At 57.5% G+C, this 25,923-nt stretch overlaps 2 protein-coding genes across 3 annotated transcripts; one reads left to right on the top strand and one right to left on the bottom strand.

Moving 5' to 3' along the window:
* The first annotated feature begins 1,019 nt into the window (after positions 1-1,019).
* Positions 1,020-9,530, top strand: STMN4 (stathmin 4). Of its 2 annotated transcripts, none has more exons than XM_030468745.1 (6): positions 1,020-1,101; positions 6,298-6,355; positions 6,550-6,645; positions 7,892-8,097; positions 8,243-8,434; positions 9,450-9,530. In XM_030468745.1, the coding sequence occupies exons 2-6, from the start codon at positions 6,343-6,345 to the stop codon at positions 9,507-9,509; spliced, it is 567 nt and encodes a 188-aa protein (XP_030324605.1). In that variant the 5' UTR covers positions 1,020-1,101; positions 6,298-6,342; the 3' UTR covers positions 9,510-9,530. The 2 variants fall into 2 exon arrangements, with proteins under 2 accessions (XP_030324605.1, XP_030324604.1); XM_030468744.1 differs by having other exon boundaries at positions 7,889-8,097.
* A 5,907-nt stretch (positions 9,531-15,437) lies between these two features.
* Positions 15,438-23,016, bottom strand: LOC103537313 (angiopoietin-related protein 7; the record flags this gene model as incomplete). The annotated part of the gene is made up of 5 exons (XM_030468754.1): positions 15,438-15,584; positions 16,799-16,994; positions 18,092-18,308; positions 20,503-20,640; positions 22,794-23,016. Coding segments are annotated over 5 exons (921 nt in total), but the record flags the coding sequence as incomplete, so codon positions are not given.
* Positions 23,017-25,923: the final 2,907 nt, after the last annotated feature.

The following is a 25,923-nucleotide window of genomic DNA, read 5'->3' as shown; positions in this document are numbered from 1 at the left end:
CACACAGCTGATGTCACCCCCATTTCCAGCTGGGTCACCCTGTCCTTCCTCCTCATCCTGAGGCCACCACGAGCTCTGCAAATCCACCCCAGATCCCTTCTCCAGGGGGGAAAAAAACCTCCCCAGAGCCCCCTCCTAGGTGCTCATTTCAGCAGGGAGCAGAGCAGTGTCTGGATACACCCAGCGTGGATCCCAGGGGAGTCTGGGGGCTTCTGATCACCATCAACCCCCCCCTTCCCGTGATAAATGGGTCAGGGAGAAGGAGATTTGGGGTCAGCAGAGCCCATTTATGGGAAGGACACAGCCCTAGGAGATGTCCTGACTCTGCTGGAGCTCCTCAGAGAGCTCTGCCACGGCACCAAAATAATTCTGGGATCTGGGACTCGGCCTCTTCCAGTTCCCATATCCCAGTTTGGGGTCCTCAGGTGGCTCTGGACCTGGGAACGAGTCCCACCGGGCTCCTAAGGATGAAGAGGACACCCCACAGCCCACGGGGACACGGGGGGGACGGGATGTCCCCACGGGAGGTGCCACCAACCTTGGGGGGACCCCTCCCCATCCCCTTCTTTGTCACTTTGTCACCCGGCAGCTTTGTCCTCCTCTCACCCCCCCCCCTTGCTCCCCACAACCACGGCACCCCAACACCCATCACCCCCCCTTTGGACACCCCCACCCTAAAAGAAAACCTTTTGGGGGCCTGATCCATCCCCTCACCCCCTTTTCCCACCCTCCATCCTTCATCCTTTTGCCCATTTTTGCCCATTTTTGCCCAATTTTGCCCCTTTTCCACACGTTTTTCCTCAATTAATATTATTTCATTTCCAACCCCCCCACACCCTTTTTTTTCCCTAAACCCAACCCAAAAATAGCCTCGGGCCGTGATGTCACCGGGCTGCTCCCTCCAGCCAATCACCGCTCTCCATGGGGCTCAGCCAATCACCAGCCGGGAAGGTGATGTCATAGGATGGAAAAGGGGAGGGGGGGGCGATGTCGGGTACCCCCCCCCCCCCCCCCCCCCCCCCCGGGTGGGATGCTCCACGCAGCCCCCACGTTAAATGAGCCCGGAGAGCGGCGAGGAGCAGCTCAAGCACCAGCAGTGGGGTGAGTACCCAGGGGGGGGGTTATTAATTAGTGTTAATTAAAGGGGGGGGGGGGAAATATATAATTTATTTTTTTTTTAAAGTTTTTGGGGAGGGGTCGGTTTATTTTTGGCCCCCCCCAGCATTTCGTCTATGTCGTCCCCCCCATCCCCACCCTCCTGGAGACCCCCCCACCCTTTTTTGGGGTGCTACACAGCCCCCCCGCCTGGATAATGGGGGGGCAGGGATGGGGCTCAGCATCCTCCGCTTTGTGCCCCCCCCCAATATCTCCGGGAGGGGGTCCCGCACCTTCAGCATCCTCGGAAAGGAGGGGTCCGGTACCCCAGAAGCATCCCCGGAGAACCCCCAAAATCCCCTGGGGGGTCCCACGCCCCCAGCATCCTCAGAAGGGGGGGGGTCCCGCACCTTCAGCATCCTCGGAAGGGGGGGGTCCGGTACCCCAGAAGCATCCCCGGAGGACCCCCAAAATCCCCGGGGGGGTCCCACGCCCCCAGCATCCTCAGAAGGGGGTGGTCCGGCACCCCCAGTAACATCCCTGGGTGGGTCCCACCCCCCTCCAGCACCCCCGGACCATCCCCCAGTATCCCAGGGGGGGGGTCCCACACCCCCTGCATCCTCAAAGGGAGGGGTCCGGTACCCCCAGAAGCATCCCCGGAGGACCCCAAAAATCCCCGGGGGGGTCCCACACCCCCAGCATCCTCAGAAGGAGGGGTCCGGCACCCCCAGTAACATCTCCATGGGACCCCCGGCATCCTCGGGGGGGGGGGCCCCCACCCCAGCATCCCCGTAGGACCCCCAGCATCCCGGGGGGGGTCCCACACCCCAGCATCCCCGTAAGATCCCCCAGCATCTCGGGGGGGGGTCCCACACCCCAACATCCCCTTAGGACCCCCCAGCATCCCGGGGAGGGGGGGTCCCACACCCCAACATCCCCTTAGGACCCCCCAGCATCCCGGGGAGGGGGGGTCCCACACCCCAACATCCCCGTAGGACCCCCAGCATCCCGGAGGGGGGGGTCCAGCACCCCAGTACTCCCGGAGGGTCCCACACCCCCAGCATCTTCATAGTGGGGGGGTCTAACACCCCCATCAGCAACCCCGGAGGACCCTCAGCACCCTCGGGGGATGGGGTGGGGGGGTCCAGCACCCCCAGCAGAATCTTCAGGGACCCCCGGGGCACCCCCAGCATCTCCGGGGGGGTTCCCACACTCCCAGCATCTCCGGGAAAGGGGGATCCGGCACATCCCCGGGGGGGTCCCCCCCCTCCCAGCATCTTCGGAGGACCCCCGGTATCGTCTGGGGGGGGCAGGCACACTCTCAGCATCCTCCGGGAGACCCCCAGAATGTTTTTTTTTTGGGGGGGGTCCCTACCACACCCTCAGCATCCTCGGGAAGGGGATGAATTATTGGGGGGGGGGCGGAGGTGACCGAAATATTTATTTGGGGGAGTGGGGGGGATGTTAAAAACGAGGGGGGGGACAAGGAGGAGGCAGCTGGAGATGGGGGGGGCACATCCAGCTCTTCGAGGGAGGGGGCGGTGGCTGCTCCCACCCCCACCCCTATTACTGGGGCTTCTTCCAGGGGGGGGGAGATGGACTGGGGGGATGGAGGAGGGGGGGGGCATCATCTCGGGGGGGTGGTAAATGAAGTCGAAGCATTTTGGGGGGGGGGGAATCACCCCCCAGCTGCCCGGCCACGTGTGTCTGGCAGGGAGAGGGATCGCGATCCGGGGCGGGGGGGTTAGATTGGGGGGGGGGGGGGGAGATTTGGGTTTGGGAGGGAGAGATTTCATCCAGGGGGGGCAGATTTGGGTCTGGGGGGGGAAAGATGTTGGAGGGACAATTTTCATCCTAAGGGGGAGGATTTTTGGTCTGGGGGGGGCAGATTTCCATTTGGGGGAGGAAAAAGGTTTCACCCTGGGGGGGTTTGGATTTCAGCCTTAGGGGGGGTACAGATTTCATCCTGGGGGGTCCCACCCCCCCCCCCCCAACCTCCCCCAGGTGGTGACACCCCCCAGAATGGGCCCCATCCATTTAGGGTCCTCTCCCCCCCCCATTTCATCCTTAGGACCAGAAAGGGATCTGTAGCCTGAAATGTCCCCACCCCCCCTCCCCAAAATCCTGGGGAAAATGAGGATTTTGGGGGTGGGGGGGGGGAATCCATGGCAGGGGGGGGGACAAGTGCTGAGGTTGTCACAGGAGCCACCAGAGCATCCCCCCCCCCCCCATCACCCGGAGGAAACCCCACTGGGGAGGAAAACCCCCTGGGGAACCCCTAAATTCCACCATCTTGGGGGGGGGACACCTAAAAATAAGGGGGGGCAACTGTGGGGCGGTGTCCCTGTGTTGTCCCCCCCACTTTGGCAGAGGAGGCAAGGACATTCCCACCAGGACACCCCCTTTGATGCCACCACCACCCCCGGTTTGTGCCCCCCACCCTCGAGTCCCTGGGAAAGGGGGATGGACCCCATGGCAGATCCCAGTGTCCCAGAGATGTCCCCAAAGCCACGGGGACCCCAAGGGAAGGACATTCCCACCAGGACACCCCCTTTGATGCCACCCACACCCACAGTTTGTGTGTCCCCCCCCCGAGTCCCCGGGAAAGGGGGATGGACCCCATGGCAGATCCCAGTGTCCCAGAGATGTCCCCAAAGCCACGGGGACCCCCAGGGGAGGACATTCCCACCAGGACACCCCCTTTGATGCCACCCACACCCCCAGTTTGTGCTCCCCCCCCCCGAGTCCCCGGGAAAGGGGGATGGACCCCATGGCAGGTCCTGGTGTCCTGGAGATGTCCCCAAAGCCACGGGGACCCCAAGGGAAGGACATTCCCACCAGGACACCCCCTTTGATGCCACCCACACCCCCAGCTTGTGTCCCCCCCCCCCCTCCCCGAGTCCCTGGGAAAGAGGGATGGACCCCATGGCAGGTCACAGTGTCCTGGAGATGTCCCCAAAGCCACAGGACACCAAGGGAAGGACATTCCCACCAGGACACCCCCTTTGATGCCACCCACACCCCCAGTTTGTGTGTCCCCCCCCCGAGTCCCCGGGAAAGGGGGATGGACCCCATGGCAGGTCCTGGTGTCCTGGAGATGTCCCCAAAGCCACGGGGACCCCAAGGGAAGGACATTCCCACCAGGACACCCCCTTTGATGCCACCCACACCCCCGGTTTGTCCCCCCCTCTTCCCCCCCCCAAGTCCCTGGGAAAGGGGGATAGACCCCATGGCAGGTCACAGTGTCCCAGAGATGTCCCCAAAGCCACGGGGACCCCCAGGGAAGGACATTCCCACCAGGACACCCCCTTTGATGCCACCCACACCCCCAGTTTGAGCCCCCCCCCCCCAAGTCCCTGGGAAAGGGGGATGGACCCCATGGCAGATCCCAGTGTCCTGGAGATGTCCCCAAAGCCACAGGACACCAAGGGAAAGACATTCCCACCAGGACACCCCCTTTGATGCCACCCCCACCCCCAGCTTGTGTCCCCCCCCCCTCCCCGAGTCCCTGGGAAAGAGGGATGGACCCCATGGCAGGTCACAGTGTCCTGGAGATGTCCCCAAAGCCACGGGGACCCCCAGGGAAGGTCCTGGTGTGACAAGCAAGGGGCTTGGTGGCAAGGTTCTGGTGACACGAGTGGGGGGACACACACCACACTGCTCCTAGCACACGTGTGCACACGTGTGGGTGAGGGACACGTGGGACAACCTGGAGTGGGGAAGGGATGAGTGTGCCAGGACCACCCCCAAACCCCCCTGCCTGCTGCCATCATCCTGTGGGTGCCCATCACCCCAGTTTGGGTGCCCATCACCCCAGTTTGTGCCCCCACACCACACCAGTACATGCCCATCGTGTCATACTGGTGGGTGCCCAACCCAGGAGCAAGTCCCCAGCACACCCCCCCCCCCGACATCTCTGGGTGCGTTCCCAGCCTTCCAGATGTGTGCTCATCTTTCCAGATGTGTGTCTATCCTTCCAGTTGTGTGTCCACCCCCAGATGTGTGTCCAACCCTCCAGATGTTTGTCTACCCCTCCAGATGTGTGTCTACCCCTCCAGATGTGTGTCCATAATTCCAGATGTGTGTCTACCCCTCCAGATGTGTGTCCATCTGTCCAGCTCTATGTCCATCCCTCCAGATGTGTGTCCATCCCTCCAGATGTGTTCCCATCCCTCCAGTAGTGTGTCCACTCCTCCAGATGTGTGCCAATCCTCCCAGATGTGTACATCCCACTGGTTGTGTGTACATCCCACCAGATGTGTATCCATCCCACAGCTCCTGTGTCCATCCTCCAGATGTGTATCCATCCCTCCAGATGTGTGTCCATCCCACCAGATATGTTCCTATCCCTCCAGCTGTGTGTCCATCCCTCCAGTTATCTGTCCATCCCTCCAGATGTGTTCATCCCTCCAGATGTGTTCCCATCCCTCCAGCTGTGCATCCATCCCATCAGATGTGTGTCCACCCCTCCAGATGTGTGTCCACCCCACCAGTTGTGTTCCCATCCCTCCAGATGTGTCCATCCCTCCAGCTGTGCATCCATCCCATCAGATGTGTGTCCACCCCACCAGTTGTGTCTCCACCCCAACAGATGTGTCCATCCCTCCAGATGTGTCCATCCCTCCAGATGTGTCCATCCCTCCAGATGTGTTCATCCCTCCAGATGTGTTCCCATCCCTACAGCTGTGCACCCATCCCATCAGATGTGTGTCCACCCCTCCAGATGTGTGTCCACCCCACCAGTTGTGTTCCCATCCCTCCAGATGTGTCCATCCCTCCAGCTGTGCATCCATCCCATCAGATGTGTGTCCACCCCACCAGTTGTGTCTCCATCCCAACAGATGTGTCCATCCCTCCAGATGTGTCCATCCCAACAGATGTGTCCATCCCTCCAGATGTGTCCATCACACATTCACAGTCCCACCACAAACACCACCCAGTGGGTGCCCCCCACACCAGTGTTCCCATCTACCCCAGCATGGGCCCCTCACACCCCATGATGGGTGCCCACCCCACGTCCCCATCGTGTCCCCACCACATCAACCCCAGCACGGGGTCACTTGTAGGCAGCTGCCCCACTGCCTGCAGGGGACAGGAGATGTTCCAATCCTCAGGACACCCCACGGTGGCCAGGTCTGTGGCCAGGTGATGCCCCCCAACCCTAGGACACCCCACACTGACCCTGCTTCTTTCCCTCCCCAGGCCCCAGGAACTCTCTTGCTGCAGACCCCCAAGGATCTCCACACCATGACTCTGGCTGGTATGTCACCGTGGGGGGACAACACAGCCCCCCCAACCCCACGCACCCACCCCATGCTGGGGGGGCAGAGTTTGCAGCATCTGAGCAAGCTTTGGTGGTCCCCCCCTCTCATGTCCCATGGTAATCCCTGCTCGGGGTGCCTGGAAGGACCCTCCCAGCCCCCCCTGACCCCATTCCCCCCCATCTCTCCCCAGCTTACAAAGAGAAGATGAAGGAGCTGCCTCTTGTCTCCCTCTTCTGCTCCTGTTTCCTCTCGGACCCCCTGAGCAAGCCAGCCTACACCTATGAAGGTAGGGACCTGCTGCCCACCCCCTGCCCCCCAGGGCTGCATGGACACTGGGGGGGGGGCTGCAGACCCAGCCCTGCCATGAGCAGGGTCACCCCCAAAGCCAGAGAGGTGGCTCCATGGGTTGGTGGCACCAGCTGGAAGCAGGAACCTGGGGTGGGATCTGTGGCTGGAGAGGGATCTTGTGCTCCTCTTCCCCATCCCTTCTGGGTAACCCCTCCCTTGGGTGGGGGACAGACCCTCAGCTCATCCAGATGTTCATAGAGTCAGGGAATGGGTTGGGTGGGAAGGGACCATCAAGCTCATCCAGTGCCACCCAGGGACCCCTCCCCCAGCCCAGGGTGCTCCAAGCCCCATCCAACCTGGGCTGAGACACTGCCAGGGATGGGGCAGCCACAGCTTCCTTGGGCAACCTGGGCAACCAGGGGCTCAGCACCCTCACCCCAAGCAATTCCTCCCTCACATCTCATCCCCAGCTCCCCTCTCCCAGCTCCAAACCCTTCCCCCTTCTCCTAGCCCACTCCAGCCCAGCCAGGACATCACCTTATTCCAGGCCACCACTAACCCATGTCCCACACCTGAGAATCACAGAATGCTCATGGCTGGAAAGGACCTTGGAGATCACCAAGTCCAACCAAACCATTTCTCCCTCCTTCCCTCCCTGCCCAAGATCTCCTCTCCATCTCCCCTCTCCCAGCTGCAAACCCTTCCCCCTCGCAGGCTCCCATCCCTCCAGGCCCTTGTCCCAAGTCCCTCCCCAGCTTTCCTGGAGCCCCTTCAGGCACTGGAAGGTGCTCTAAGGTCTCCCCGGTGCAGCCTTCTCTTCTCCAGCCTCAACACCCCCAACTCTCTCAGCCTGGCTCCAGAGCAGAGCTGCTCCAGCCCTCCCAGCAGCTCCAGGGCCTCCTCTGCACTGGCTCCAACAGCTCCGGGTCCTTCTGCTGATGGGGACCCCAGAGATGGACACAGCTTTACCCCAGGGGGGTCTCCCCAGAGCAGAGCAGAGGGGACAATCACCTCCCTGGCCCTGCTGCTGTAGCTCTTTAGATGTTCCCATCTCAGCTCCTCCAGGGGTGTCTTGGAGTCTCCACCCCAACATTAGACTCAGGGATGCACTGGGAATGCAGGGATTTGGGTACAGGAGGATGGTGGCAGTGGGGTTGGCTGCAGGTGTAGGACCCCAGGATGGGTTCCCTGATGGGGTGGGACCCACCCGTGCTGGTGGTCAGCCCAGGCCCCTCTCCCAGCAGACACCGTAGACCTCACCTGGTGTGTCATCTCCGACATGGAAGTCATCGAGCTCAACAAGAGGACCTCAGGACAGTCATTTGAGGTCATCTTGAAGCCCCCCTCGTTCGATGGCATCCCCGAATTCAACGCTTCCCTGCCCCGACGGCGGGACCCATCCCTGGAGGAGATCCAGAAGAAGCTGGAGGCAGCAGAGGAGAGGAGGAAGGTGGGTCCAGCAGCTCGTGGGTGGCCCAGCAGCAAGGTTACACCCAGCTTTGGGGACCTGGCTGAGTTTGGAGAAGGTTTGGGCCAAGGGGGGGGGTGGTGGTCCCATGGTCCCCATGGCCATCGGGTCCTCTTTGCCCGTGCAGTACCAGGAGGCTGAGCTGCTGAAGCATCTAGCAGAGAAGAGGGAGCACGAGAGGGAGGTCATCCAGAAGGCCATCGAGGAGAACAACAACTTCATCAAAATGGCCAAAGAGAAGCTGGCTCAGAAGATGGAGTCCAACAAGGAGAACAGGGAGGCCCATTTAGCGGCCATGCTGGAGCGCTTGCAGGAGAAGGTGAGAGCCCAGGGAGGAAGGAAGGGGGGGGAACACACTGGGACATCAGTCCAGAGGGTGTCACGGGACACTTGGGCACCTTGCATGGCTTTTGGGGTGGCATCACCCCCTGGGGACACCACCAAAGGGAGGGACCCCTCTATCCCCTCCCAGCCTGCAGCAATACCCAAACCCCCTGTCCCACTTGGGCTGGAAGGTGCTTCCTGCAGAGCCACCAAGCCCGACGTGTCCCTAAGCCCACAAGTGGTGGGTGGGTGGAGAGCTGGGACCCAAAGCTCCCCCAGAGACCTGCAAAGCCTTTGCTTTCCCCATGTCCCACCCTGATGTCCCCGAGCCACCCCCGGGCACCTTTTCCACCTCCTGGGTGGCAGCTTTTCCTCTTGGCCCCTTTCCTCAAGGCTGTGGAGCCATCAGCTGCCATGCTAAGAGCTGCTTCCACCCTGCCAACCTCTGCAGACCTCTTCTCTCTCCCCGAAGCAGGTCTGTTCCCAACCTCAGCACGGAAGGTCCCACCCTCACCACCTCCAGCTCCCTCCAAAACATCCCTTCTGCAAGGAGCTCGCCCAGTGCCCATCTCCAAAGGCCTCAGCTAGCCCTGGCTCAGAGGCAGAGAGCACCAGATAATGAAGGACAATCCCAGCTCACCCCATCTCCTTGGGGGTTCCATCCCGTCTGCTTTGACGTCTACCTCCTAGCTTGAGGGCGAGGACAATCTGTCCCTGAGTGCCACCACAATCCTTAAAAAAACAAAAAAACCCACAAAAAAAACCACCCCAGGGGGAGGAGAGGACGCTGGGGAACCCCCCAACCCCCCATCTGTGGTGTCCCAAGGGGGATGACACCTCACCAAATGCCCTCGTGCCTTCGAAACCCCTCGGAAGCTGCTGACCCACCCGTGGGGACCTCCAGGTCCATCCAGCTAACGCCTGTCTGTGTCACCTTCTCCTCTTCTTCCTCCTCTTCCTCCTCCCCGTTTCCCCAACCCTCTCCCACCCCCTCCTTGTCCCTCCCACAGGACAAACATGCTGAAGAAGTGAGGAAAAACAAGGAGCTCAAGGAAGAGGCCTCCAGGTAAAGAGGCCATGCTTGGACTGACAGCTCCGGGGAGGAGGTGGTGGTGATGATGATAATGATGATGATGATGATAATGATGATGATGATGATGATGATGGTGGTGGTGGTGGAAGCTGCTGCGGCACGAGGCCGGATGGTGGAAAGGGTGGAAAGTTCCTCTGCTGTCTTTGTTTGTGAATGTCAAGAGTCTGAGCAGTTGAAGCCATCCTATTCGTTTGGGGTCGGGGTGGGGAGGGAGGAGAAAAGGAAGGGAGGAGGGGGATGGAGGGTGGGTGCTGCTTTTGGGATGCCCACCTCCCTTGGTGGGGCTGTTTTAATGGGGTGCCCATCAGCCAGGGCTGGAGGAGACAACCAAGAGCTGGCCAAGTGGAGGAGGAGGAGGTGGTCCTCCCCCTGGGGGGGATGGAGAGGGTGGGGAGGGAAGGTGATGTTGGGGTGGGGTGGGGGATGTGCGTCTTGTGTGACTTTAATTTCGTGCTGGGCAGGCAGGTGGTCATCCCTCTGGCTTCCTTCTTCTCCTCCAGCCCAACCCCAATGAGGGGCAGGGGTATTTTTTGGTGTCCAACCCCCCCCTTTTCTCCTGCTTGGACTCAGGGGCCTCCTGCCCAAAACCCATAGACCTTACAGAACCATTTTGGGGAAGGGGGGGGAGGAGAAGACCCCAATCTCACTGGAGGTGGTCACAGAGCTCCAAAGGCTCTGCCAGGCCCTTGGAGGCACTGATGGTTCCTCTCAAGGGTGAACTTTGATGGTTCCTCTCAAGGGTGAACTTCCTAAGCCTTCCCAAAGAGCTGCATTTTGTTTTTGTAAGAACTTCCCAAGAATTGTCTTGGGATGAAATCCTCCTGCCCTGTTGTAGAGCAGCTGGAAAGCCCCCAGCTCCACGAGGTGGTTTGGAAAAAAGAGAGAGAGAGGAAGCAGGAGAAGAAAATGGGGAAGAGGTGTGGAAACCCTGATGGAAGGGATGAGGGAAAACAAGAGGGGAAGAGGAGGGAAAGGGGAGCTGGAGAGCCAGAGGTGGGATGGAGATGCTTCTCTGGAGAGTAGGAGGAACCAGAGGGAGGCCCTGAGGATGACAATGGCACCTCCTGGTGACACCAAGGTGGGAGGAAGGCCAGTCTGGGACCCCACCAACACCTCATGATCAAGCCTAGAGGTGCTTTGAAGGACCTGGGTGGTCTTTGCCTCCAGGGAGAGTGGGTGAAAGCAAAGAGGTTGCACCCAAACCCTTCCCAACAGGAGGTGGTGGAGAGTCTGCTTTCTCCCAGTTACCAGTGGGCACTGGTCCCAGTGCCATGGTGTTCTGGCATCTCATCAGCCTCCAACCCTGCTGCCCACAGAGGCTTTGGGCTCCACCATGGGCAGAAAAAGCTTTCCAAGCTCTGGTGGAGGTGCTGGGGGGAAACCATGTCTCATAACTTGTGCTGTGAGATGTTCATCCAGATCCTGGAGCCCCAAAGGGTGGGGAGGTTGGAGGGGTCAGTGGGTGATGGAGAGGTGGAGGTGGCTGTGACACGAGCTGTCCCTTTTTTTGTACACAAGGGTTGTAAATAAACTGCCTTGGCATTTCTTTGGGTTTCTCACCACCTGTGCAGTGTCTTCTGTGGGGACTGGGTTGGGTTTTCTTGGGGGGTGGGGGACACATCCCGGTGGTGCTTGGATGGGGAAGGGGAAAAAGGACTCAGGGGTTGTGGGGGAATTGGAGTGGGAGGCAGCATCATGGAATCATTTGGGTTGGAGAAGACCTTGAAGGTGATGGAGTCCAACCCTTCCCCAGCACCACCACCCCATGTCCCTCATCCCCACATCCCCAGGGGTTGCTCTGAAACCCCTCCAGGCATGATGGGGACTCCAGCCCTGCCCTGGGCAGCCTGAGCCAGGCCCTGACAACCCTTTCCAGGCAGAAATTCTTCCCCAGCTCCAACCTAAACCTCCCCTGGCACAACTTGAGGTGTGCCAAAAGTTCCTCTTGTCCCATCCCTTCTTCCTTGGGAGCAGAGCCCGACCCCCCCTGGCTCCAACCTCCTCTCAGGGGCTTGCAGAGAGCCACAAGGTCTCCCCTCAGCCTCCTCTGCTCCAGGATCAGCACCCACAGCTCCCTCAGATGCTCCTCACAACCTCTCCAGACCTTCTCCATCTTCTCCAGCCCCTTCTCCAGCTCCATTCCCTTCTCTGGACACTCTCCAGCCCCTCCATCTCCTTCTCATCCTTTGCTCCAGGCTCAGTTCCCCCACAGCTCCCTCAGCTACTCCTGGGCAGTTTCACCATTTCCTGAAGTTCTCTCCCAGCTGCAGCCTCAGGGCTGTGGCTGCTGCAGCTCTGCCACAGGAGGTACAGGAGAAATTGTGACTGGGACAAGAGGAACTTTTGGCCTCCTCCAGACCCTCTCCATCTTCTCCAGACCCTTCCCTCAGCCTTCTCTGCTCCAGGGTCAGCACCCACAGCTCCCTCAGATGCTCCTCACAACTTCTCCAAACCCTTCTTGATATTCTCCAGACCCTCCTCTTTACTCTCCAGACCTTCTCCTTGCTCTCCAGACCCTTCCCAGCTCCAGCCCCATCTCCAGGTGGGCAAACATCCCTGCCAGGGAAAGCACCACATGCTCCAAAATCCAGCCTGGGATTAGGAGCTAACCCAGCAGTGCCAGGGCCACCCCTGCCCCATGTCCCTCATCCCCACATCCCCAGGGCTTGCTCTGAAACCCCTCCAGGCATGATGGGGACTCCAGCCCTGCCCTGGGCAGCCTGGGCCAGGCCCTGACAACCCTTTCCAGGCAGAAATTCTTCCCAAACTCCAACCTGGAAGGATGCTGTGAGAATTCCAAACCAGCTCCTCTACGTTTGGAGCTCTCAGGACAAGGTGGAGGTGTCACATCTGAAGCAGAGTGAGATATCTTCAAGTATGAAACCCAGAACTGCTCTGGGAAACTTTGGAGGGCAGAGCCTTGCAAAGCCAACCCTGCCAGGCAGGTCAGAGAAGGCCAAGATGGCCTCAGCTGTGCCATCAGCTGCAGAAAATCTGAGTGTTTTGTGATAGGTGCCTCAGGGGGGGTTGGATGTGGATGATCTCTAAGGTTCCTTCCAACCCAAAGCTGACTGGGGTCCTCGATTCATTCTCTGTAGCAGAAATGGGACAGATGAGGAACAAAAGCAGAGTAATTAAAGGGCATAACGAGCTGAGACAAAGTGGTGTGATGGCAGAAACTGGGAGGAAAAAAAAGAGAAATAAATTATGAAGCCAGGTGAGGACCCCAGGAGGATGGGACCTTTCAGCAGATGGACACAGACCAACAGTCTGGACACAGACCCCAGGTCTGTCACCCCAGGGATGGGTTGAGGTGGCCCCAAGATGCTGAGATGACCCTGAGGAGAGCCAGGAGTGCCAGAGAGCATTCCCCAGGGATGGCATCATGGATAACCAAGGACAAAAATCCAAGGTTGGTGACCCAGCCACGTTTGATGCCCTTGGACAACTCTCTGGGCTCTCCATCAGGGTTGTGTCCAAAGGGCAAGAGGGGAAATAAGGCAGAGTTGTGAGGAGGGAAGGGATGTCACTCATCCAGCAGAAGTAGAGGTGACACCCTCAGTGTTGTGTCCAACCATAGAATGGGTTGGGAGGGACCTTGAAGTAATGTACAAAATCAGATTGTGGATTAATAACGAGAATGAGATCATTAGTTAATTAGCTTGTTGTTCACCCAAGTGATTTATTAGGGTTTTTTTTAAGTAGGAGATTGCTCAACCAGGGGACATCGTGGCCTCCTGAACACCTGCAGCCCAAAGCAGGAAGGTCAGTCCCTGAAGGAATGGGGTTAAATCAGAGAGATTTGGGCCACCAGGTGAGAAAGCTCCTCTCCCACCTCTCCTAGTGCCCAGGTGGCCATGGCAAGTGACAGCCCAACAGCAACAGAGACCAACCCATTCCAACCCCTGATACATCCTGGGAACATCTCCCACCAAGGAGCCCACCAAGGGAAAGCTGGGAGAGGGAAGGAGAAGTGACCTTGGGTTGTTATCCTGGGGACAGGAGTTGGGAGGATGCTTGGAAGGGAACTTCTCCACTTGGTTTGCTCACAGCAAAGGAGGTTCCAGACAAAGCCAAGTCCAGAACAGCTACAGAAACCATCAGGGAACCAGCAGAGCATCAGGAGAGGAGTGATTGGGTGGAATGGTGCTTTTGTCTCCTTTGCTGAATCTTCTCTGATGAACCAGGGAAAAGGGAATGGAATTAAATATTCCTCAGGAAAGACAGCCAGGGCCAAGGCCACAGCCCAGCCTCCAGCTCTTGCAGGTGAGGTCAGGAGGAAAGGAAGATCTCTGGCTGTTTTCTCCAGAGTAAGGCAGTAAAAAAAACCCTTAAAATCCCATCTGGTTGCTCCTGCAGACCACTTGGAGGGTGGAGAGAAGAACCCACCCAAGGTTCTTTGCCAGAGAAAGCATGGAAGAGAAAACAGAATGGGAAATGGGAAACCTTCAGCATTTTTTTTTTTTATGTTTAAATCCTTTTATTTGGAGCATCATCCTTGCAGCCTGCTGATGTCCAACCCCCAGCAGGGAAGGTGAGGGCAACTGGAGACTTTCCTTCTCGGTTATCCATGATGCAATCCCTCGGAGATGCTCTCTGGATCCCCTGGATTCCCTCTGGATCCTCTCAGCACCTTGGAGCCACCTCAGCACATCCCTGGGGGGGTAGTTTTGGACCTTCAGCACCAAACTCACACACGGGGACATCAACAGGGAACTTCTGCCAAGACTGCAGAGATGCACCAGACTTGGCCCTGCTTGGGAACCTCACACAGGGTTGGTTTTTCTCTGTTGCCCTCTAAAACACCCTTGGGTTGGTCACCAGAGAGCTCAACACCTCCACGCAGCCCCAGGTCCATGTGTGGTGTCTGGATGACTCCCAGTATCCCCATCAAGCCTTGGGGATGGCCAAGCCCACCAAGGGTTCCTCCTACCCCATGAAACACTGAGCCCCAGGCTTGTCTGTGCAGAACCACTCCCAGCAATCCCTTCCAACCTTTCTGGGAGAGCTTTCACCACCCAAACTCTTCTGGAAGGTCTTGAAATCTCTGCTGTTGGTTCAGTTCTCTCAAAAGGAATCCTAGAATGGGCTGGGTTGGAAGGGACCTCAGAGATCATCAACCCTTGATCCACTCCCCCCGTGATTCCCAGCCCATGGCACTCAGTGCCACATCCAGGCTCTTTGGAAAGATCTCCAGACACGGAGAATCCACTACTTCCCTGGGCAGCCCATTCCAATGCCTGATCACCCTCTCCAGAAAGAAATTCTTTCTCATCTCCAACCTAAACCTCCCCTGGCACAACTTGAGACCCTGCCCTCTTGTCTTGCTGAGAGTTGCCTGGGAAAAGAGCCCAACCCCCCCCTGGCTCCAACCTCCTTTCAGGGAGTTGGAGAGAGTGATGAGGTCTCCCCTGAGCCTCCTCTTCTCCAGCCTCAACACCCCCAGCTCCCTCAGCCCTTCCTCACAGCAATTCTGCTGGATCCCTTCACAGCCTCCTTGCTCTTCTCTGGACCTGCTCCAGCACCTCAATCTCCTTCCTGAACTTCCTGAGGGGCCCAGAACTGGACACAGGACTCAAGCTGTGGCCTCCCCAGGGCTGAGCACAGGGGCAGAATCCCTTCCCTGGACCTGCTGGCCACGCTGTTCCTGACACAGCCCAGGATGCCATTGGCCTTCTTGGCCACCTGGGCACACTGCTGGCTCCTCTTCAGCTTCCTGGCAATCCAGACTCCCAGGTCCCTTTCTGCCACTCTGTGCCCAGCCTGGAGCTCCCCATGGGGTTGTTGTGGCCAAATGGGGGCTCGGTGCCTCCAGGATCTCCAGCATCGTGGTTGTGCCGACAGCAAAGAATTCCCAGCCCTCCATTGGCAACGTGAGGAGGAGTGAGGAACATCCCAGGATCCTTCATGGGGAGACGTGGGGCCGGAAAGTACGGGGCCGGATCATCATCAGCACCTTCCTCAAGGAGTAATAGTCTGTGTCCTTCCAGGAATACCACACGATCCCATCAGGACCCAGAACCTTGCGGTTTTTGATGGAATATCTGCCTCCCTGCAGGGCAGAGAGAGAGATGGATGGGGGGTGGGATGGGATGGGATGGGATGGGATGGGATGGGATGGGATGGGATGGGATGAATGTATGTATGTATGGATGGATGGGATGGATGGATGGATGGATGGATAGGTGAATGGATGGATGTGTGGATGGATGGGATGGAGGGACGGAGGGAGGGAGGGATGGATGGGATTGATGGAAGGATGGATGGATGGATGGATGGATAGATGGATGGATGGATGGGATGGATGGATGGATGGATGGATGGATGGATGGATGGAGAGATAGAGGGATGGAGGGATGGATGGATGGGATGGATAGATGGATGGATGGTTGGATGGGTGGATGGATGGATGGAATAGATGGATGGAGGAAAGGAAGTATGGATGGATGCGATGGGATGAAATGGATGGATGGAGGGATGGATGGATGGGATGGATGGAGAGATAGAGGGATGGAGGGATGGATGGATGGATAGATGGATGGATGGTTGAATGGGTGGATGGATGGATGGAATAGATGGATGGAGGAAAGGAAGTATGGATGGATGCGATGGGATGAAATGGATGGATGGAGGGATGGATGGATGGGATGGATGGAATGGATGGATGGGATGGGGTGGGATGGGATGGGATGGGATGGGATGGGATGGAGGGAGGGAGGGAGGGAGGGAGGGAGGGAGGGAGGGATGGATGGATGGATGGATGGATGGATGGATGGATGGATGGATGGGTGGATGGATGAAGCACCAGAACACCCTTTGTTCTGAACTACTGGAACAAAACATTAGATGACAACATGGCAAAAAGGGTCACATAAAGCCCAAAAGGCCCCAGTGGAGTTGGCATCCACCACCTCAGGTTCACACCACAGTTTTCTACCACATGGCCCCAAACCCCAGTGTGCAGAGGTGTCCCAATACCCATGGCTGACTCATGGGACCAATGCCCAGCACTCATTTTGTTCCTTCTCTGCAGAGCAGAGCTTGGTCAAGCCATTGCTAGGTCATGAGGACCAAGAACCTCCTGGCCCTTGTGTGCTAAGGCCTTGTGTGGCCTTGTGTACCCTCATCCCTCCACCTTTCCTTGTAGAACTCCACGTTGAGGTTGGAGAAAAAGCCCTTTGCACCCCCTTTCCTCCACCCCACCTTGCAGAACACCCCGATGAGGTTGGAGGAGAAACTCTTTGCCTTCTCCTCCCCCAACCTTACCTTGTAGTAAACCCCGTTGAGGTTGGAGAAGAAGCACTGGTGGTACCACCAACCTCCATGGGAGATCTCAGCACAGATGTTCCCCGAGTCTGGAGTGCTGAAGCTCCTCTTGTTGTGGTACCAGGCAAAGGAATCCTCCACGGTCCCACTGAACCCATCCACGTGCAGCCGGTACTCGTTGGCCTCGTCCTCGATGCTGCCAGGAGCAGAGGTTGGGATGAGCAAAGGGGAATGTTTGGAGCCTTCCTGCCATCCTGCCTCGTGGGGTGGACACCTCCCAATCCTGGAGCTGCTCTGACCAGCCTCCCTGCTCTGATTCATCACCTCTAAAAGCCAACAAGGTTTTGTTTCTCCCTTCTACAGGACGTGGAGGGTTTTGGCCTGACTCAGAGGGCTGAACCGGGCAGAGGGTGACTCAAAAACCACAACAAAGGATGAGGGAGCTTTGGCAAAACAAGCTCCCCATGACACCTCCACCTAATCATCTGCATTCATCCCACATTCACAACCACAGGGTTACCTGAGCTGTTTGCTAACTTGCCCCTGGGCTACCAACGCCTGGAGGTCACTTGCCATGGCACGTGATGCCTGGTGACAGAACCTGGGGTCACCAGCACACATTTCCTGCTCCTCTGCATGGTCAAGTAATGAGATTTTTATTTTTTTTTTCCTTTTCCCAGCTTTTCAGCAGGTTTTGGGTCTACTCAAGTGCCTGCAAGGTGCAGAGCTCCCTTGGAGCTCATCCAGAGATTACTCCCCAGTCACCCACAAAGCATTTCCAGTAGGGGCAGGGAAGGAATTCATCTGGGACAGTCTGGACAGCCCTGGTCACCCTTGGTTCAGAAAGGATGTGGCTGGTGTGGTAAATAAAACACCAAAGAGGAAGGGCTACAGACATGGAAGGATGTTACATCATGCTCGTGAGTAAAGAAGGGAAAAACCAAACCAAGGGGCTGGAGGAGCTGCTCAGCAAGACCACGGGACTCAAAATCCCAGAGCTCAATCACGTTGGGTGGGAAAAACACCACCAAGCACCTGGAGACTGTCTGTGGGGTCCTACAGCTCCCTTCCCCTCTTGGGTTTGGCCAAGAGCTCACCCCCAGCTTTCAACCTGGAGCAAGAAGTGATGCTCAGCTACAGGTGGGCAAGAAGGGAGAGAAAACCTTGGGTTGAGGCTTCCAAGCTCACTGGACAGAGTTACTCTGACCTCAACAGGGTTCCCACACCTCAGGGTCTCCTGACACTGAACCAGTTGGGTCTGGGAAGGCCAGGGAAGGCCACTCCAGTGTCTACCTGAAGACCTGGTAGAAGGCATGCTTGTGCTTGCTGTTCCAGTCCTCCAGGTCGATGCGCAGGGAGTAGTCCCCTTGGCTTGTCATCTTGTGGATGTTCTCGTTGCCCAACCAGAACTCCCCGTTGAGGTCCCCAAAACCCTCCTTGTACTCCTTCCAGGTCCGGTTGAAGTCAACAGAACCATCTTGACGCCTCTGGATGACTGTCCAGCCCCCACCTGGACACAGAGTGGGCATAAAATGGGTTTTTCCAGGGAATCTCCAGGGGGTCCCAGACTGGTGGCACCCCTGAGGAACTCTCAACACCTCCAAGGTCTCCCCTACTCATTCCTCCCCCCCCCCACAACCTGCCGGGTGCTGCACGGGGAGGTGAAATATGATGGAAAACCAACACCTTGGTTGATGTTGATGCTCCCCTGCTGCTTGCCCCAGATCTTCAGGTGGTTTGGGACACAGGGGAACTGCTTGGGGTTTTGTTTTTGTTGTGTTTTTTTTGTGGGAGGAGGCAAACGTTTTGGGTTTGGAACCAACTGGAGCTCCTGGAGTCTGGAGATTGTTCTGTACTGTTCCCACAGAGGCACAGGAGCTCTCCCTGGGTTGTCTCACCGGCTCCATCTGCTCTCCCATCTGTCCAAATCCCTCTCTCCTCTCTTTTGTTTTATTCCATGAGCTGTAAACCTGGGATGAGGCCGAGATTGGGGCCATTTTTTTGATTTCTGCAGTGTGTGGCTCGGCGGTGGCCAAGGTTGGGTTGATGCTGAGCTGACCCAACAGAGACCACGGGGCTGAACAACCTGGTTCTGAACCACCACGTCCATCCGCAAGCCACAACCACCTGTAAATCCTCCAGTGGGGGAGATGCCTCCCTCATGGGGAGCTGGACCCCTTCCTCCAGCCCATCACGTGTGGGTCAGAGAATCAGAGACTGGTTTGGGGTGGAAACGACCTTAAAAATAATCTAATTCCAACCCCACTGCCATGGGTAGGGGTTGGAACCATCCAGATCCTGAGTGGATCCATGGGGTAAAGGGCTGAGTGTCCACCACCCCATTTCCCTGGAAATTGTCATCAGTTTTCCAAAACTCAGGTGTCCCAAACTGGTTTTCTCAGGAAGTTGGTGCCTCAGGAGGGCAGTGGGGTGCTCTGAACCCCAGAGCCAGAAGGGACATCACCTACTCCTTATTTATACTCCAAAATACCCATGAGAGAAGCTCTACCCCCACTCTCCTCACTTGCACATGGACACATCCATCTGGAGATGCTCCAGATACCCCCTCCCCCTGGACCAACTTCTCCAGAAGGGTTTTTTTTCCTTCCCAAGCCCTGTGCCAGCCCCACAAGTGTGTTGCAAACACCTTGGAGGCATGAGAAGACCTCAAGGAGCATTAAACACCTCAACCTGGGCAGCTGGGCCCCACCTGAGGTGTTTGGTTTGGGCTCTTCACCCAACCCCTTCTTCTTGTCAGCAGAAAGGAGAAGTTCTCTGTCCTTGGAGAAGAAGAAGAACCCTTCTGGAGATGCTGGCTATAAAGCAGCCTCAAAATAGCTCAGCCCTAAGACAGGACCCTCAGGCTGGAGCAATCCCACCCCAGAAGTTCTTCTGGAAGGTGCTGTGGGTGCATGTCCTGGTTTGGGGCAGGATAAAGGGGATTTCCTGTCCTGTTCCAGCTCAGTCTCTTGTCAGGAGCTGCACTTGCTGAAATGAACAGCAAGTTTCTCAGGCAGTGTCTGCTGCTGGGACTGATCCCACTCCATGGTTATAGTTACACCTGGGAATGGGCTGCAGAACCAAGGAACTGCTCAGCTCTGAGCAACATTTTGCCCTCTGGGAGGAGAAAAGGAGTAAAAAGGTCACACCTGGAACCCTCCCTTAGGGAGGAAGGGACAAGATAAATGACCAAACCTGACCAAACAGAGGATTCCATCCCATACACCTCATACTCAGGAGAAATTGGAGGGATCCCCAGGCTCAAGCCCCTTCCTGCTTCCCCTTCTTCCCCTCTCCCTCTTTGTTTTGGCATCCTGGGAGGATTCCATCCCTTCCTCTGCCTCTGCTCCTGATCCATGCCAGCCTGAATCTGTGTGTTCCTGCCTCCAGCTCCCAACTGCTGCTGACCCCAGGATTCCAGCCTGGACTTTCCCAGGGCTGCCCTGCAGCCTCAGTGGGGATGGGAGAGTTATTGGGGGAAAGGGGGAGGAACCTGGGATCAATTTTCCTGTATATTTATTTATATTTAGTCATTTTTCCTATTTATCATTCCTGTTCCATTCAAGCTGTGTAGTTCAGTTCCCAACCCATCAGTCTCTCTCCCTTATTCTCTCTCCTTTCTTTCTCAGGGAGGGGGATGAACAGACAGCTCCTGGTATTGGGTTTCACTGCCAGGGCAGTGTTATACCCTGACAATGTGGTACCTTCAGTGTCCATCTCACAGAGGACCTCCAGGGGGGTTCCTCCCACCGAGGGCATGATGCTGTAGATCCCAGAGCGCCTCAGCCCGTTGTAGTAGACAGAAGCACAGTCAATGGGGCAGTTCCTGGTCTGCTTCACCTCTGGGAGGACAAGGAGAGGACACAGAGGGGTTAGGTACAGAAGGGAGACACGTGCTGACAGGCTCAGGTCTGTAGGTATCTCACACCCCAAAAACGTCTCGTCCGACGCTGAAGGACAAGCTGGTTCTCCAGCAAAGGCTGGGGGAGGTGAGAGCAGAAGGGTTTTCTTCTCCCCAAATGCTGCTGAGGGGTTTGTCTCACATGGGAAGGGGGTCAAAACCGTTTCCCCACACCCCTGACCTCCAACCCTCCCTCAAGAGGGGTTTGAAGGGTGAAGATGAGCCCAGTATCTCCCCATCTCCTCCTGCAGCCTCATCTCGGTGGGGCCAAGGCATGAGGGGGAGATGATCAAATCAGGGAGGATTTAAAAGGTTTTTCCCCACACTCCTGACCTCCACCCCATCTCAAGATCGGGTCTGAAGGGTGAAGCATCCCCTCCCAGTTGAGCCCAGTAGCTCCCCATCACCTGGCTGCTGCATCTCCTCCTGCAGCCTCATGTTGGTGGGGCCAAGGCATGATGGGGGAGATGACCAAATCAGGGAGGACTTAAAAGGTTTTTCCTACACCCTTGACCTCCAACCCCCCCTTCAGGAGGGGTTTGAAGGGTGAAGATGAGCCCAGTAGCTCCCCACCTCCTCCTGCAGCCTCATCTCAGCAGGGCCAAGGCATGATGGGGGAGATGATCAAATCAGGGAGGATTTAAAAGGCTTTTCCCCCACCCTTGACCTCCAACCCCATCTCGAGAGAGGTCTGAAGGGTGAAGCATCCCCTCCCAGTTGAGCCCAATAGCTCCCCATCTCCTCCTGTGGCCTCATCTTGGTGGGGGCAAGGCATGAGGGGGAGAGGATCAAATCAGGGAGGATTTAAAAGGTTTTTCCCCCACCCTTGACCTCCATCTCCTCTTGAGAGGGGTTTGAAGGGTGAAGCATCCCCTCCCAGTTGAGCCCAGTAGCTCCCCATCACCTGGCTGCTGCATCTCCTCCTGCGGCCTCATGTTGGTGGGGCCAAGGCATGATGGGGGAGATGATCAAATGAGGTGATGATCAAATCTGGGAGGTTTTTCCCCACACCCTTGACCTCCATCTCCTCTTGAGAGGGGTCTGAAGGGTGAAGCATCCCCTCCCAGTTGAGCCCAGTAGCTCCCCATCTCCTCCTGTGGCCTCATCTTGGTGGGGCCAAGGCATGAGGGGGAAGATGATCAAATCAGGGAGGATTAAAAGGTTTTTCCCCCACCCTTGACCTCCACCCCATCTTGAGAGGGCTTTGAAGGGTGAAGCATCCCCTCCCAGTTGAGCCCAGTAGCTGCCCATCACCTGGCTGCTGCATCTCCTCCTGTGGCCTCATCTCAGCAGGGCCAAGGCATGATGGGGGAGATGACCAAATCAGGGAGGACTTAAAAGGTTTTTCCTACACCCTTGACCTCCAACCCCCCCTTCAGGAGGGGTTTGAAGGGTGAAGATGAGCCCAGTAGCTCCCCACCTCCTCCTGCAGCCTCATCTCAGCAGGGCCAAGGCATGATGGGGGAGATGGTGAAATCAGGGAGGATTTAAAAGGTTTTTTCCCCACACCCTTGACCCCCAACCCCCCCTCAAGAGGGCTTTGAAGGGTGAAGCATCCCCTCCCATTTGAGCCCAGTAGCTCCCCATCTCCTCCTGTGGCCTCATCTCGGTGGGGCCAAGGCATGAGGGGGAAGATGATCAAATCAGGGAGGATTAAAAGGTTTTTCCCCCACCCTTGACCTCCATCCCCTCTCAAGATGGGGTCTGAAGGGTGAAGCATCCCCTCCCAGTTAACCCCAGTAGCTCCCCATCACCTGGCTGCTGCATCTCCTCCTGCAGCCTCATCTCGGCGGGGCCAAGGCATGACTGGGGAGGAGATCATCTCAGGGAGGATTTAAAAGGTTTTTCCCCACACCCTTGACCTCCAACCCCCCCTCAAGAGGGGTTTGAAGGGTGAAGTTGAGCCCAGTAGATCCCCATCTCCTCCTGCAGCCTCATCTTGGTGGGGCCAAGGCATGAGGGGGAAGATGATCAAATGAGGTGATGATCAAATCTGGGAGGTTTTTCCCCACACCCTTGACCTCCATCTCCTCTTGAGAGGGGTCTGAAGGGTGAAGCATCCCCTCCCAGTTAACCCCAGTATCTCCCCATCACCTGGCTGCTGCATCTCCTCCTGCAGCCTCATCTCGGCGGGGCCAAGGCAAGGGGGGTTCTTCCAGGCCCAGTCAGCCAGGACAGAGATGTTGTTTATCTGGGCCTGCATGTCATAGAGCAGGGTGGCCTGGATGTGCTGCAGGGTGCTGGCCTCGCTGTACCGGTGCTCCAGGTCCTCCACACGTTGGGTCAGGCTGTGGTTCCGACCCGCTGCCTCCTCCTGCTGTGGGCAGGGAGAACAAGATGGGATATGAGTTGTGGGATATGAGTTGTGGGGGAGGGGGGGGTGACTGGTATGGAGGTGGGGACATGGTCACAAAATGCCCCCCAGGGATGGGGAGGTGGGGAGGAAGGAGGCAGAGAGTGGTCCTGGGTGCTGAGCCTGGGGAGCAGCATCCCAAGGGTGATGGGGACTGCACCCCCCAGAAGTCCCCAGCCCATCCTGGGGGAACACAGGCAGTGGGTGGGAAATGGGGAGGGGGGTTTGGTGAAACTGAACTGGAGGTTCCAAGGGTGAGAGAGTTGGGGGTGTTGAGGCTGGAGAAGAGAAGGCTGCACCGGGGAGACCTTAGAGCACCTTCCAGTGCCTGAAGGGGCTCCAGGAAAGCTGGGGAGGGACTTGGGACAAGGGCCTGGAGGGATGGGAGCCTGCGAGGGGGAAGGGTTTGCAGCTGGGAGAGGGGAGATGGAGAGGAGATCTTGGGCAGGGAGGGAGGGAGGGAGAAATGGTTTGGTTGGACTTGGTGATCTCCAAGGTCCTTTCCAGCCATGAGCATTCTGTGATTCTCAGGTGTGGGACATGGGTTAGTGGTGGCCTGGAATAAGGTGATGTCCTGGCTGGGCTGGAGTGGGCTAGGAGAAGGGGGAAGGGTTTGGAGCTGGGAGAGGGGAGCTGGGGATGAGATGTGAGGGAGGAATTGCTTGGGGTGAGGGTGCTGAGCCCCTGGTTGCCCAGGTTGCCCAAGGAAGCTGTGGCTGCCCCATCCCTGGCAGTGTCTCAGCCCAGGTTGGATGGGGCTTGGAGCACCCTGGGCTGGGGGAGGCAGGGGTTGGATCTCCATGATCTTTCAGGTCCCTTCCCACCCAAACCACTCTGGGATTCTATGATTCCATGATTCCAGACCCATCCAAACACCTCCTGGATGGGGCCACCCCAGGGTCCAGGCAGGGTGAGGATGAGATATGTCAGGTTCTGCCTCCACCCCTTCTTATTTCTTTTTTTTTTTGGGGGGTGTTGGTGTGTCCCCATCCACAGGCAGCTGCCTCTCCTCCTTCCCAAGTGAGGAACACACCAGGGATGGCTGGGGCTGCAATGCCACCTTCTGACACCCCACCTGAGACATCAGAAACCTCAGCTCCCAGCTCTGCTTTTAGGACCAGGGTTGACTTCATTTCACCCCGGATAAAACCCCATGGCAGGGGGGGCACCCTGGGCTGGGGGAGGTGTCTGGATGATTTTTGATGCCCCTTCCCACCCAAACCAGTCTGGGGTCCCTTCTGTGACACCAGTGCCTGGTGTCCTGCCAGCAGCTCTGACCATGCTGGGTGCATGGAGAGGAGGGGATCCAGGACCCCAATCCCTTTTATGACCTTTTTGCTGCTTGTGTTTAGCACAACCCATCCCTGATCCTCTGCAAAAATATCCATGAAAGCTCCATGGAGATGCCAACAGCTCCCAGGAGCAGATGGGCACCCTGAGCCCCCCCAGACACAGGGTCCCAGGGTCACCCTGTCCTTTGCTGTTCGCTGCTCTCTGACCATTAGATGGCAGAGCAGCCTTGGAGCAGCACTTCCAAAATCCCACAGCAGCCTCAGAACCTTCTTTTCTTCACCCTACTCCCCAAAACCCTGATGCAGCATCTCCCCACCCTGCTTCCCAAAGTCCCAGGTATCCCACACCCTCATCCATGCTGGATCCCCACCTTCTGCCCTTCCTTGTCCCCTGGTGGGGACACCTCTTCTTCCATCACCTCCTTGGTGTCACCGAGGCTCAAAACCCACCCTAAAACCCCCAGAATAAATGAGGTCATTTTCTCACCTCCCTGCCCCCAGCACCAGGGGGAAATCTGGGATTTAAGGGGTCCGTGCAAGGAGCATCCCTGAGGACACAGAACTCTGTCTGGCCCTGGGCTCAGCTGCAAAACTGCAGGGGAGCCTCTGAAGGTTGAGGATTTCCCTCAGGTGATTCCCCAGTCCCTGTCCCTGCCTGGGCAGGGCTCAGCTTGGGGGTCCCAGGAGGTGCCAGCACCACTGGTGGGATATTGTACCAACTCCAAGAAGGAGATTGAGGGGATGGAGAGTGTCCAGAGAAGGGAATGGAGCTGGAGAAGATGGAGAAGGGGATGGAGAGTAAGGAGGAGCTGGGGGATGGAATCCAGGCTGAGCTCTTGGGTTTGGGATGCAGTGAGGAAGATGGCAAAGGATCAACCCCAACAACCCCGTGCTGGGTGCTGGTGAGGTGCTCCTCAAATCCTGGGGTCAGTTCTGGGCCCCTCAGGAGCAGAAGGAGATTGAGGGGCTGGAGAGTGTCCAGAGAAGGGAATGGAGCTGGGGAAGGGGCTGGAGAACATGGAGAAGGGGATGGAGAGTAAGGAGGAGGGGATGGAGAACATGGAGAAGGGAATGGAGAGCATGGAGAAGGGTCTGAAGAGGAAGAAAGAGTGTGGAGAAGATGGAAAGGGGTCTGGAGAACAAGGAAAAGGGTTTAGAGAGTGAGGAGGAGGGGCTGGAAAAGCTGGAGAAGGGTGTGGAGAAGTTGTGAGGAGCATCTGAGGGAGCTGTGGGTGCTGATCCTGGAGCAGAGGAGGCTGAGGGGAGACCTTGTGGCTCTCTGCAAGCCCCTGAGAGGAGGTTGGAGCCAGGGGGGGTCGGGCTCTGCTCCCAAAGAAGAAGAGATGGGACAAGAGGAACTTTTGGCACACCTCAAGTTGTGCCAGGGGAGGTTTAGGTTGGAGCTGGGGAAGAATTTCTGCCTGGAAAGGGTTGTCAGGGCCTGGCCCAGGCTGCCCAGGGCAGGGCTGGAGTCCCCATCATGCCTGGAGGGGTTTCAGAGCAAGCCCTGGGGATGTGGGGATGAGGGACATGGGGCAGGGGTGCTGGGGAAGGGTTGGACTGGGTGACTTTCAAGGTC

This window comes from Calypte anna, unplaced genomic scaffold, assembly GCF_003957555.1.
Source record: "Calypte anna isolate BGI_N300 unplaced genomic scaffold, bCalAnn1_v1.p scaffold_44_arrow_ctg1, whole genome shotgun sequence".
Taxonomy (NCBI): Eukaryota; Metazoa; Chordata; class Aves; order Apodiformes; family Trochilidae; genus Calypte; species Calypte anna.
This window is presented reverse-complemented; position numbering and strand designations above follow the sequence as displayed.

Excerpts from the sequence above, each read along its gene's own strand:
- STMN4 (XM_030468744.1), top strand. Across the intron at positions 6,646-7,888 it reads GCCAGCCTACACCTATGAAG|CAGACACCGTAGACCTCACC; the intron begins GTAGGGACCTGC and ends CCCCTCTCCCAG. Across the intron at positions 8,435-9,449 it reads TGGAGCGCTTGCAGGAGAAG|GACAAACATGCTGAAGAAGT; the intron begins GTGAGAGCCCAG and ends TCCCTCCCACAG.